The sequence below is a fragment of the Oryza sativa genome, chromosome 4, assembly GCF_034140825.1.
Source record: "Oryza sativa Japonica Group chromosome 4, ASM3414082v1".
NCBI classification, from domain to species: domain Eukaryota; kingdom Viridiplantae; phylum Streptophyta; class Magnoliopsida; order Poales; family Poaceae; genus Oryza; species Oryza sativa.
Window position 1 is genome coordinate 21,957,834 of NC_089038.1, and position 13,835 is coordinate 21,971,668.

General features: G+C 46.6%; 1 protein-coding gene across 2 annotated transcripts; it reads right to left on the bottom strand.

The window, feature by feature from the left end:
• Positions 1–393: 393 nt before the first annotated feature.
• LOC107275971 (uncharacterized) lies at positions 394–8,537 on the bottom strand. Of its 2 annotated transcripts, XM_015781654.3 has the most exons (9): positions 8,349–8,537; positions 3,932–7,287; positions 3,230–3,353; positions 2,735–2,820; positions 2,275–2,513; positions 2,052–2,138; positions 1,826–1,925; positions 931–1,126; positions 394–825 (listed from the first exon to the last, which is right to left on the bottom strand). In XM_015781654.3, exons 2-9 carry the CDS (start codon positions 7,151–7,153, stop codon positions 572–574), a joined length of 4,308 nt encoding a protein of 1,435 aa, XP_015637140.1. In that variant the 5' UTR covers positions 7,154–7,287; positions 8,349–8,537; the 3' UTR covers positions 394–571. The 2 variants fall into 2 exon arrangements, with proteins under 2 accessions (XP_015637140.1, XP_015637141.1); XM_015781655.3 differs by lacking the exon at positions 394–825 and having other exon boundaries at positions 832–1,126.
• Between the last annotated feature and the right edge of the window lie 5,298 nt (positions 8,538–13,835).

Below are 13,835 nucleotides of genomic sequence, written 5' to 3' on the forward strand. Positions count from 1 at the left end.
GAAAGAATTTGACTGCTTTTTTTTACAGGATCTGAGCTGAAATCCTGCAAAATTCATGCAAGAGTCATGCAAGAGAAGCATTGCTCGGACCCTGTTTAGATGGGACTATCCCTATCACATCGGATGTTTGGAAATTAATTATAAATATTAAACGTAGACTATTAATAAAACACATCCATAATTTTGGACTAATTCGCGAGACGAATCTATTGAGCCTAATTATTCCATGATTAGCCTATGTGATACTACAGTAAACATTCTCTAATTATAGATTAATTATGCTTAAAAATTTTGTCTCGCAAATTAGCTTTAATTTATGTAATTAGTTTTGTAAGTAGTTTATTTTTAATACTCTAAATTAATGTCTAAATATAAAGAATAAAGTTAAGTCCATGGATCCAAACACCACCTTGGTCTCCGGTCATTCATGTCAGTTACCAGTAGGAAATCTGAGACAGATTCAGGACATTCAAGAATGTTCAGCGACACCGAGTCAACATTGAGAAGTTCAGGTTCTCGTCGGCGACAGTAGATCAGAGTTCACAGACGGCGCACTAGTCGCTAACGGCCACTAGCATCCAACAGGCCTTTCATACAAGGTACTAGCTGAATTTACAGTAGTTTTGCCAAGACGACGACGATTTTCACAGGACGAATTGATCTTCAAACTCCGCAGCTCGTCGGCGAGGCTGTCCACTGCACAAGAAACCGGCGAGCGATCCTCAAACGGCCTCTGCTGTCCAGCATCCGCAGCCGTCACCGCCACCGACCGATCGACGAACGCGAGATTCTCCTTGCTACCACCACCACCACCACCACCACCCGCTGTGATTCATCTCATTTGGCAAATGTCATGTTCAGAATTACCGTCGCGGTTTTTCCTGGCAGAGCGTGAGTAAACTTTGAAGGGTTCAGGGTTTCGCAGCTCACCCGCATTGGTGCCCGGACACTCGTACAGGTTCCTCTTCAGTAGAACGGTCCCCGGGACCGACACCAGCCTCAGCCTGCTGAGATTCTTCCTGTCGAGGTCGTCTATCGGTACGAACCCGAACGCCATCGTCCATGTGTCGACTAGGCTAGGTATCGCGGATAGAAGAAGCATCTCTACCTTCAGAGATTTCAGCATCTGTTGAGAAAACATCAGGTAGGTTTAAGTTCTAGAGTGGCAAATATCTTAACTAGTAGTAAGTGGTACACATGAAGCATAGAAATAGTCTGCACACGATAAGCAATGATGCAAAATAACATTCTCTTCGCTTAGAATTTGTCCCAAACTATAACAATTTCTCCACTAACATTCTCTTCTCAACCAATCACAACCCTTCACCGTTCACTTTTTCCACACACCTCCACTTCTCAACCAATCACAACATCTCCCCGTTTAATTCTACCTATTTTTTTAATAAACGTGTCTAACTCTAAAACTTCTTATATTCTGGGATGGATGGAGTATTATTGTGTGATAAATTATTGATTGGTTCTTAATTTCCAAGCTCAGTTTTATATACAAGCATGTTAATCTACCTTTGATCTAAAGAAAATTCCAAGCTCAGACATGTACTTCAAGAGGAGAAGACTGAATCGATTGTTAAGTTTGAACAGGATATAGGCTAGAGAGTAAGTCGGATGCAGATAGCAAATATTTGGTAGAAATACAGGTGGAAATTTTCAGGTCCTTAAGAAGGATACGGTGGGGAATAAGTCAGATACTCGGTGACTCGGATATGATGCTTAGGGAGTAAGCATGACATGATTCTTTGGGTGATCTTTTTAATAAAGAATCCAAAGTAGACTACAAAAGCATCAGTATCCAGCTATCTACTACCTGTTCAATGTAATCCATGAGACGCCTGCACATCCCTTGTTGACGATTCTCAAGGCAAGTAGCTATTAGAGGCATCTCCGCCACAACTGTACCATGTAACCTGCATAAAAATCTGTGTTAATCCCAGAGTCTGAAATATTAGATAATCTGACCAATTTTAGGGTGTTGATTTCGAACATACGAAAATTGAACTCCGTAAGTGTCAGAACTTTTGAACGTGCAGTACCTGATGGATGCCACAGAAATGATCCTGTCATCATTTTCCAATACTACAGTATAGAACCCCTTGTAATCCAAATGAACAAAGTCAGACCTGGAAAAGAAATACAAAGGAATAAATGAGTGCCTGAAAATACATGGAACTAAAAAAAAGAGAGATAAAAGCAAATATTCGTTAATAACATTAAGAGGACAACTGATTAATTTGGAAAGGAAATAGTCGGTCTCACCTCCAATTATATAGTATAGGTGGGATAATATCTATTCCTGTTCGTGCGTCTATTATAGGTAAGAAGCATTCTTCCATTATACTCAAGGCAATCACTAATTTCATGTTGCACTCAGCGAGGATTGCAATATCTGCAGCTGTAGAGACCCGTTGATCACCGTTGTTCCGGAGAACAGTGCAAGAGAAGCCATCAATTGTGTGAATGGGGATCCCAACACGAGATCGCAAATTCATATAAATCTGCCAATATCAGAGCACAGTGAGTTAGGCATAAGCCAGTCTGGCTGATGGCTGATTGCTTTGTGTAACAAAAACTCTTTTCCTGCTAATATATTGACGTGCAATCCTTTTGCGCGTTCGCAAAAAATCAGAGCACAGTGAGGCTGCTTCAAGTAAACATTTTCGCTGTCTCTGTTAAATATATGGCTAGCATTAGTGAAGGTCGAATTTTAGGATTATACCTGCTGGCATCTTCTTCCACAAAACCAGGCACAAGGTCCACCTTCCTCGTTGCACAAAAGTTTACCATATATGCATTTTGCATGATCTGGAGAGAAACAATGTAATGAACGAGCATGTGGCATAAGATTTCAAGCAATGCTAAATCTTGCGGTGGATTTGGGCAATATAAGGAGCTCAGAAACTGTGATAAGAAGCATCACAAAATCAAAGAGTGAATTATAGTTGAATTAACAGATCTCCTTATAAGGGTAAACATTGCATGTAACTGCATTAACATATGCACAACTACTAGAGTAAATTAAATTGCTAAAATGTTCTATGCTATACAAACAAACAATCATAAGTGTGCGTGGTAAGTTATGAAACTAGAGCACAGGAATAGTGTGCTGTTAAAACAAGAAGCAGCAATTTATATGGAAGGTCTAAAGACAAATCTTGCTAGCAAATAACCAGACATGGTACGGTGGCAATGAAGATGTGAAGTGAGACATTACATTGGCGTTCACACTGTGCGCATTCTAAAGCAGGCAGGGAACTTCTGAGCTCCTTCAAATTTATCACTTCCCCACATATATCGCAAAGGCATCTATAGCAATACCAGCTGCCATCTGGAATATCCTGAAAAGGTAGAAAGTGAATCAGTAACATGAATGCAAACATTGCTGTTGAAGATGTCAAGATTGACGGTCTGAAACGTTAGCTTTACAGCAGTAGAAATAAAATGAAGTAGAGGTTGATAAACAAATGGCAAGATCAGTTGTTCTGTAACGCTGGTGCAAAAGATGACCACCCTAACTGATAAAATGCTATGTCATCTCCACAGTAAAACTACATAGCAACTCTTAACTAAGCAGTGTAATGCACACATGATTAAACAGATGCGGTAATGACTGCATTTTGCTGTGAGTTATTCTGGAAGCAGCATGGCACAGCACAAACAAACAAGGGGAGAAGAGTACTCATGATAAAACATCATTCTCTCCTTGCAAATTAGATAAATGACATAATAATATCTGGAAAGAACATTTCAACTGCACACAGGGATAAGTGCATATATAATTCCTTCAGAATATTCATTGAAAAAAAATCCTTTCAGAACAACCATGAACTAATTCGGTTTATTTCCTAAGCAATGCTCCTTGATAAATCTCTATGTCAGTTAACGGAAGAAAAATGGAAACATCAGGGAAGCAAACCTGACAAGGCAAGCAGTCCTGATGGTAACTAGCAGGACAGTTGTCGCAGCATATCAGTTCACCGCCATCACCACATAATCCACAAGTATCATCATTTTCATCAGCTTGGAGTGGCATAGTACATTTTGCACGTTCTTTCCTGGCCTTATGTTCAATAGACCATGCTTGAAGCTGGCAAAGAGTGTATGATTTGCCAGAACCCAAGAAAAGATTCAGAGAGGGAATTTCTTGCCGCAGACCTGCATGGTACTTAAACATGGACATTGTAAACACCATATCACAGCATCGGCATCTAATGCCCTTCTTTGTAATGTTTCCATCCTTTAATACATTTTTGCTTCCTGGTCTTCGATATTGAAGAATATTTACTTTACAAACAATGCCCATTTCAAGCAACTTTCCCAACACTGTTCTTGCTCCTTTAGGAAACGTCTTCCTGTCACGTCTCTCTTCACTCTTCCAGCGACATCTAGGTAGACGTTTGAAACCAGATTTCTTGGCGAGCCTTCGGCTAAAACGATTCCTGTAGCGTGCAGTTAACTTATGTATGACAGCTGTCACCAGAAGATCATTGTCGTCAAACTTGCATTTATGCCGCGATGATGCCTTTTGCCGTTTGACATCTTTTTTGGTAGTTTTTTCTGGCACAATCTTTTCTGCTGACCCAATGCGTACTCTGGCTTGATCATTGTCACTATTTTTTATGGGAACTTGCTGATTCATGTCATTGCTATTTCCAGGCAACAAGTTTAATGAAACCTGCTCAGTGCTTGCTGAACCTATCTGTTCTTTATCATTGCTAATTAAACAGCCAGCAGGATTCTCAGTTGTATGGTCCATATATTGACCAATTGCGCAGTAACTTACAGGAACATCATTTACCTTCTGTTTCTTTTGACTGCCTTTGTCTTCAATATTTGCAGCTTTCTTGGACCTTTTCCGATTGTTTTTGCTCGAGTCTAATTTTGACGTTTGCTTCGGTCCAGAAGTTAACATCCCACACTCCATGTTCATTTCACCATGAAGTTCAGATGCCTTTGAGATTGGTTCAGAACAGATCAACTGCCTAGGAGGTTCTGGGTTTAGGACCGTCCAACAAATTGGAGAACCCTCATTGTCAAGGTATAGGAATCCCCGAATCAAACTTGCTTCATATACTGAGGATTGGATGCCTAGCTGCACGTTAGTCCCCATGGTGCCATTTGAAGCATTGAGGCAACTCCGCATCTCTTGGCTGCACATACTATCATTCATGAAAGAAAGGGTTCCATCATGAGGGGACACAAACAATAACTGTGGCTCCGATATCACCATCGCATTGTTGGTGCCTTCACATGATAACTGCCCTCCTTTTGTCATCTCTTCTGAGCTCATCTCATTACCTTCCAAAACTGTATCCATCGTTGGTAGAAATGACAGTGCACCAGCAGGTCTATCCATCACATCTGTATTTGCCAATTGGGACTCAGCGACAACTCCATCATCATGCTGTTCATTGTTGATAACATCTTTATTAGCTTTCAAACCTGTGTCCTTCTCTGATACTACTGATGATGGACCAGACGGTCCATCCTCTAAATCTATGTTTTTTGCTTGTGGCTCAGAAACAGCTGCAGTACAGTAATGTTCATTGCTGATGTCGTCAAGGAGCATCTCGTCCACTTCGTGAGAAAACAGTAAGTTTGCTCCTAGGAGCAACTCGTCAGGACTATCTGCAGAATTGTCCACGTTTGCAGATTCTATCATGTCATAGGCATGAAAACTCGGATCATTTATTTCAGCATTTTCAACAAGATCACTGGGAGAATAATTAGGTGGAAAATATAGTGGATCAGATTTGTCTTGAATGCTCTGTGTCAAATTAGACTTGCTGTATGAAGGCTTATTTTTCATATTTAAACTAGTCCTTGAACCAGGAAAAGCTGTTGAATCTTGGAGACCCATCACTATACGATGAGCAGTACTTCTGATGCTTTTTTCTTGTATTTCTGCCATGATTGGCAATCTTTCATCCATTTTATATTGGCTAGATTTACGTTTTCCAACAGTAGAAGGATGTTTGCTGCGCGAAGAATTTCCATCGAGGTCATCAGATTGAAGCAGTGGCAGAAGATTTTTCCGTGACCTGGGATGTGTGCTGTTAAAATTGTTCGAATGGTTTAGACCAAGTGGATTGTCGGCATTCCGGGGATTTGACAGCTCACTCTCGATGCAGCTGACAAATGTAACAGTGCTGTTTACAGCTTTCAGTGCTACTCCCTTCTTCAGGGCTCTAACCTTCTTATCAATGCAAACTACTGCCATGAAAGGGTCAAGGAGCTGCCACTGGTTGAGAAAAGATAGAGATTGCTTCGGGAGCCGGACTTCATATTCTAAGCATAGCAGTGTATTCTTCAAATCACTCAGAAAGTCATGGATGTTGAACCATATCCGACCGTAGTCATTTCCACCAAAGCCGGATGAATTAATAAGCAACCACTGGCCAAAGCATTTCCATGCCCTGGGAAGAGAAAACAGGCGCATTACTTTGTCAGGTGACTCATAAATATGATCAACCTTACTCTTGTCCCATCTTTCCTTGCCATCAATCTTCCACCCAGCATCCATCATCAGAAGATTAGCGTGTAGACGGAGATGATCCCAAAGCACTGCATGGCTGTGGCCATACTTATGCTGCCCTCTGTCCCTACGCTGTCTAACACTGGTAATGTCAACCCTCTCCAGATCAAGAACACTGCAAAGTTTTGCTCTTTGGTTCCTGCGAGCCACTGCCCTACGGGTGTACACCCTCTCAACGGAAGGCGGTGTCCACTGTATCACGAGATCAGAAGCACTGGCCATATCCGGAAAGCCCACTGTCTTCTGCATTTTTTGTTTGTCATTGTTGCAGAACACAAGATAGCTTGATAAGTTGCCATATGTAAAAGACTCAACCACACGGCAGCGCGCCGACTTGTGATTGGAGGCAGAGCTCGAAGGTGTGTTAGTTGATATCAATTCTTTGCTTGCATCTCTCAGTGAACTGCTCTTTCCATCCCGGCGTGGATGGCGGGTGCTTGCTCCGCTAGTGCCTGTTCTGCAGAAGAGCTCCTCAAAGATCTTCCTTTCTTCTTTCGAACCATCAAATGCGTCTTCCGTCAGCTCGATAACCTTCTTTCCAAACAGCATTGTTGTAATGTCCTCCTCCTTCATGCCTATTTCCACCAAGTCTTTCGCATCCATTCTGTTGATTACTAGCCAGAGCTTGAACCCAAAAGGCAAGCAGTCCTGATTCTTTACGAAAGTAAGCAGCAAGAGTACTACAATGCAGGTCGAACCAAGCTCCGGCAATCACCGCGATGATCGAAGCGATCAGACTGCAATGAAAGAGTAAACATATGAGCATCAGTTCACAAAGGCAAGACGAAAATGAGAAATGATGAAGAAAAATCAGAGCAAAAAAAAAAAGTGCAACATCAGTCCATATCTGACAATGCAGACTGAAAAAAAAAATGAAAGCATGACAATTCCAACTAATAATGCCATATTGAGACACTACCCGAACTCGTCAGTCGCGAAATGCAGAAAATGGCCACCTGAAGCACCAAACGAGATAAACAACGATATCCAAAAATAGAAGCTTTTACCACGTCAGTCCACCCATGAAAAGCATAGCCGCCTAACTAAAAATGGCAACTGCAACCGGAGTGAACTGGATGAATCATGAACCAGAAATGATAGGCTGGTAGCAGTTGCATTTGCGTCCTTCCAGGAACACAAAAAAGAAGTTGAAATCTTTTCTTCTTTGCTATTACAAAAAAAAAGTTAAAATCTTTTTTAAAATAAAACAAACACACTGAAGCCACACCACATAGATGAGTTGAGTGTGGAACCCTTTTCTTCTTCTTTTATCTGAAATTACCTCGGCGCAGACAGATAACATTTCATCACTGAAATCATAGATCAGATGATAAGCATTCCAATGGAAAGAATCACAACACAATGACCCCCACGAGAGAGCTCAGAAATGCATCAGGCACCTACTATATAAATCCAAAACAATAATAAGAACAAAAAAAGAAAGAAAAAACCCAAGAACTTGTCTACCCAACGCATCGTCCTTAATCGCCTCGCGCCACGAATCAACTCCACATCCCGATTAGACCAAAACGCACATTTCCTCCAAATCTCCCTCCCCCAACCTTATCCATCAACAAAACCGAGAGAGAAAAACACACACAATATAACGCAACGATGCAACCAACCGCCACCTGATGATAGGAAACGAAACCCGCGCGTATTCACCGCGGGAACAAATTAACCGCCCCCGGCATATATATGCCACCAGGAACAAGCAAGGAAAAAAAAAACCCGCGCTGCGGTGCGGCGGCTGCAATGGCGACGAGCAGAGGAGGGCGCGCGGGTGGGCGTCGCGTACCTGTGCCTCTGCTCGCGGCAGCGGCAGGAAGCGGCGGCGTTGATCCCTCTCGTCCGGCGGCCTCGTCTCCTCCTCCGGTCAGGTGGTGGGAGTTAATCTACCGCCAACTCCTCCTCTCCATGGAAGTTGCCGCCTCGCCTCGCTCCTCGTCACTCTCACCACCACCGAACCGAACAGTGAAGGCACTTCACTCACTCTGCTCCGGGACGCGCGCTCAAAACTCCTCTCTCTCTCTCTCTCTCTCTCTGTCCCTGTGTCAAAGGCAAGCGGCGCAAACGGATCCGCCTCCGTTTTACGTGTGCTTGTCAGTGGGTGGGGGCCTCCGGAGGGGGTGGTGTGGTGTGTTTTACATGTGGTGCGTACTTGCGTACGACGGGTGGCAGGGGTGTTTTGACGCTTGGATGGATGTTGGGTGGTACTCTGGCCGTCTGATGACTGCTGACGGATCACGTGGATCCATGAGAACGGGTCTGGGAGCTTTCTATGTGGGCGGGATTTTGACTGTTGAACATGAACATGTAGGATGTGTTTGGTTGCCCGCATCAACGGTGGCTCGCACCGGTACGGTGCATGCAGCGAGCTCACTGTTTGGTTGCCTGGACGGAGGAGCGAGCCAGGATGGGCGGGTGCAAAATTGCCTCTCCGAGCCAGGCCGAGGAGGAACGCAGGCAGGGCCGGCTTGCATCCCCTCACCACCTTCTCACATTTGCTCACACACGATTCAGTAGGAAGAAGGAAGATGAAGAAGTCGATGATGTATCTAGACACTCGAGGTCAAGGGGCGCCGCCGCCACAGCCTCCATTGCCTTTCTCTTCCCATCCTCACCGTCGGCGGCACCGTCTTCCTCGCCGGTTGCTTCCTCCCTTGATGAGCTCCCACCCACGCACCAGATTCCAAAAACAACGAGCTTCGGCTTCTAGATCCCCGATGACGGTGACGAACTGCATGGAGCGAGAAGAGCGGTCCCCGTCATTGCCACCGCCCTCCCCTCCCTTCTCTAGTCGCCAGACCGCCGGATCCGGCGGCTACGAGCTCACAGCCGTCGGATCTGTCCACCAACGGTAGCAAGCGACAGAGGGTGGAGGGGAATATGGAGAGCAGCGTGGCTGAGGAGGGCTGCAACTGGCGTGGTAGAAGGAAGAACGGGGTGGCGCAAATGAGGTGGAGAGATCGCAGCAGCGGTGGAAGTCGGCTGCGCAGAGTAGCGATGTGGCAGCGATGGAGGTCGCCTCGTCCGAGTCATTGGGCGACGATATCCACTTTTTTCTTTCATTTTCCTTTTTATTTTTCCTATTTTCCTTGACCGGTCAACATATACCGTAAGTTTTGATTTCATTTTCATTTTTTTCCTGACCGGTCAACATATACCGAAAGTTTTGATTGGGCCTTGCTATGATTGATGTAGGGAATTCACCAATTTTAGTTCTCAACTGTCGGTTAAAATATGCTATGCACCCTATTTTTTTTTCATGGAATTGCAAGGGGTAATCTCACCACATAAGAAACATGAGGTAACCAAACTCAGCCCATATGCAATCAACCAAACAAAAACTCTGATGAACAGCATCCGTTGTACAACCAAGCAAACACTATCTCATACCATCTACCGAACAAACCCTTTCGCACCTACTCACCCAGGCCCTGGAGAGCCTGGATGGCTCACACGGGCCAGGCTAGGAGTGATGCGAGCAACCAAACACACCCTGCTTAGTTCTCAAAACAAAAATTTTCATGCTGTAACATCAAATGTTTGGACACATACATGTAGTATTAAATATAGGGGGAAAAAATTACACAGATTGCGTATAACTTGCTAGACGAATCTTTTAAGCCTAACTGTGCCATGATTTGACAATGTAGTGCTACAGTAAACATTTGCTAATAACAGATTAATTAAGCTTAATAAATTCGTCTCGCAGTTTCCTGGCGGAATCTGTAATTTGTTTTGTTATTAGACTACGTTTAATACTTCAAATGTCTGTACACATATTCGATGTGATAACTAAACCCAAAAATTTCCCCCAGCTAAACAAGACCATTGTGTTGGTAGGAGTACTTGTTTTTCGATCGCCCACCCTATCATATGTGGTTCAGTGCGGCTATTGATATATCAAAACCTAGGTGTTGTTGAGCATTTAAAAAACAACCTACTCCCTCCGTCACATAGTATAGTAACCTATATGATGGGATATTTTATAGTATAATGAATCTAGACATCCTCCTGTCCAGATTCGCTGTACTATAAAATATCATATCCAATATTAAATTATTATATTATGAAACGAAGGGAGTACATGTAATTTGTTTGGTTGGCATTCTGGTTAGGAATGGCAATCACGCCCTATAAACCCGTTTGATCGTGGGTAAATGACCCTAGTATCAGGTAGTTCTTTGTTATATCTGTAGGTATGTTGTGGGGATGAAATCCTATCTCTAATGGGTAAATCAGCATGAATATGGATAATCACATGGCGCTTGCGGGTATGGGTATAGGGCATGAGCAAGGTTTATTGCTAGCCACTGATAATGGTTATGACTGTATGTATAAAATTATTTTGTGGGTCCGATACAGCTATGTATTACTTATGTTCATTGTGTCCGATTTTTTTTAGATAAAGGATTTTTATTAATCTGGCCTCTATATCTATGAGGGATATACACAGCCAAAAGGATACGAGAGCACTGAGACTCAGACCTCAGCAAAGAGGAGAATACAACCAAAAAACCGAAAAACCTACAACCTCAACACATCCCTGCATCCCAACATTCTCTCATGAAACAGTCGAAATCGACGATTGAAAGTCGTCTAGTCGCCACCGCCCCTAGTGCGTTATCGCAGCGAATCTCCACTGGTGCCATCTTCATCTGCTTCAAGTAAGCCGATGCCACACGCCGCCGGGTAGTCCACCTTCATCCATTGTCGTCCAGTCAGAACTAGCCGACCAGACGCGAGCTGAAAGGATATGCTTCGTCGAATTCCTAAGCCTCTGCTGCCCATAGGGCCGCTGCCAACATTGTAATCCTCCTCCGCCTCTCGGACTTCTAGCCCGCCGCCACCTCTATCGGGACCTGGCCGAGTTTCTCTAGGTCTACACGACCGGGATCGAGGCCGCCGGGGGTGACGACAGGGTCATGGCGAACTTCTTCCCCATGGCCCTGAAGGGACAGGCGCGGGGTTGGCTAATGAACTTGCCGCCCGTGTCGGTCCACTCTTGGGAGGATTTGTGCCAGCAGTTCACCATGAACTTCCAAGGCACATATCCGCGCCCAGATGAAGAAGCGGACTTGCATGCGGTACAGCGAAGGGACGATGAGTCTCTTCGCTCGTACATTCAGCGGTTCTGTCAGGTCCGCAACACCATACCATGCATCCCCGCACACGCGGTGATCTACACGTTCAGGGGGGGGCGTGCGGCACAACCGCATGCTCGAAAAGATCGCCTCCAAGGAGCCCCAGACCACTGCGGAGCTTTTTCAGCTCGCGGACCGTGTGGCTCGCAAGGAGGAGGCCTGGACCTGGAACTCCACCGGTTCCGGTGTGGCAGCTTCGGCCGCCCCCGGATCCGCCGCTCGGTCAGGACGGCGGGACAGGAGGAGGAAGAAGAGGTCGGCCCATTCCGACGACGAGAGACACGTCCTCGCCGTCGAGGGCGCTTCGCGGGCCACCCGAAAGGGGAGGCCTGCGAGCGACAAATAGAAGGAGGCCGGCGCTCCCTGTTGCACCGTGCACAACACCTCCCTCCACGACCTCACGGACTGCCGCGCGGTCAAAAGTTTGGCTGAGCGGACGAGGAAGTGGGAGGAGGAGAGGAGGCAGGAGCGCCGTGAGGGCAAGGCCCCGGCGGCTCCCTCCGGCAACCGGCGAAGTGAGGCCAAGCAGAAGGCCCCCGCCGAGGACGTCGACGATGACGACGATGACCTAGGGTTCCAGGAGCCTGGGGCCACCATCGCCACCGTCGATGGAGGAGCGTGCGCTCACGCTTCTCGTCGGAGCCTCAAGGCCATGAAGCGAGAGCTTCTGGCCGCGGCCCCTACCCATGAGGCGACGCGGCGGGCGCGGTGGTCGGAGGTTGCCCTCACCTTCGACCAGACCGACCACCCGCCGTGCGTTGCCCGGGGAGGACAGATCGCGATGGTGGTTTCCCCCACCGTTTGCAACATGAAGTTGGGGCGTGTCCTCATAGACGGGGGTGCAGCCCTCAACATCCTTTCCCCCGCAGCCTTTGACGCCATCAAGGTCCCGGGGATGGTGCTTCGGCCGTCCCAGCCGATTATCGGTGTGACGCCGGGGCACACTTGGCCGCTAGGTCATATCGACCTCCCGGTCACCTTCGGTGGATCCGCCAACTTCCGCACGGAGCGGGTGAACTTCGATGTGGCGGACCTCAGTCTGCCTTACAACGCGGTCCTGGGAGGCCCGCGTTGGTGAAGTTCATGGCGGCGGTCCACTATGCCTACCTCCAGATGAAGATGCCGGGCCCCGGTGGCCCCATCTCTGTCCATGGCGACCTCAAAGTCGCGCTTGCTTGTATGGAGCAGCGCGCGGACCACCTCGCCGCCGCGTCCAAGCCCGAGGGTGGCAACGAGAGGCTCAGCACCTCCGTCCCAGCCGCCCCGAGGCAGCGGATGATCACGTGCGACGAGGTCCCGGTCAAGGAGGTTGCCCTGGGCGACGGCCCGTCCAAGACCACACGAATCGGTGGTCTTCTGGACGGCAAATAGGAAGACGCGCTCGTCTCCTTCCTGCGGGCAAACGCCGACGTCTTCGCCTGGAGACCGGCGGACATGCCCGGGGTCCCCAGGAAGGTGATTGAGCACCGTCTCGCCGTGCAGACGGGCGCAAGGCCGGTCCGGCAGAAAGTGCGGCGGCAGGCCCCGGAACGTCAAGCCTTCATCCGCGAGGAGGTGGCGCGACTTCTGGAGGCCGGATTCATCCGTGAGGTCATCCATCCGGAGTGGCTGGCGAACCCGATCGTCGTTCCCAAGGCGAACGGCAAGCTTCGGATGTGCATCGACTACACCGATGTCACACCCTGAAAATTCAAAATATATAAATTGTTGTTTAAATGGAATTTTTAGAATTAATTTTAAAAGTCTTGAAAAGAAAACCTAAGTTTTAATTAATAAATTCCAATATAAAATTGGGCCAGATAAAATTTCATTAAATACTTTGCTTAATTCTATAATTCCTAGATTTTTCTGGGATTTATTTGAGCTAAGGAAGTATTTTTAATAAATGGAATTGCATTTAAGAAATAATTTTAATTGAAAAAGGTTTTAAAAAGTCTTCTTTTGGCTTTGGGCCGAAAGTCGGCCCAAAACCTCTCTTCTCTCTCCTCGACCCAGCCGGCCCAGTCCGCCGCCCGCGCGCGCCCTCGCTCGCTGACAGGTGGGGCCCACCTGTCAGTCGTCGTCTACCTTCGGCCGCCGCCGCCGAAACCCTAGTTTCGCGCCGCCGCCGTTTCCTTTCCAAATCCGGCCGTTCC

Bases quoted from the DNA above. Each gene is read 5' to 3' on its own strand.
- LOC107275971 (XM_015781654.3), bottom strand. From the start codon at position 7,153: ATGGATGCGAAAGACTTGGTGGAAATAGGCATGAAGGAGGAGGACATT. The intron at 2,139-2,274 runs GTGAGACCGACT...TTTCTTTTCCAG, and splicing joins CCTATACTATATAATTGGAG to GTCTGACTTTGTTCATTTGG. The intron at 826-930 runs GTGAGCTGCGAA...GATGAATCACAG, and splicing joins GTGTCCGGGCACCAATGCGG to CGGGTGGTGGTGGTGGTGGT.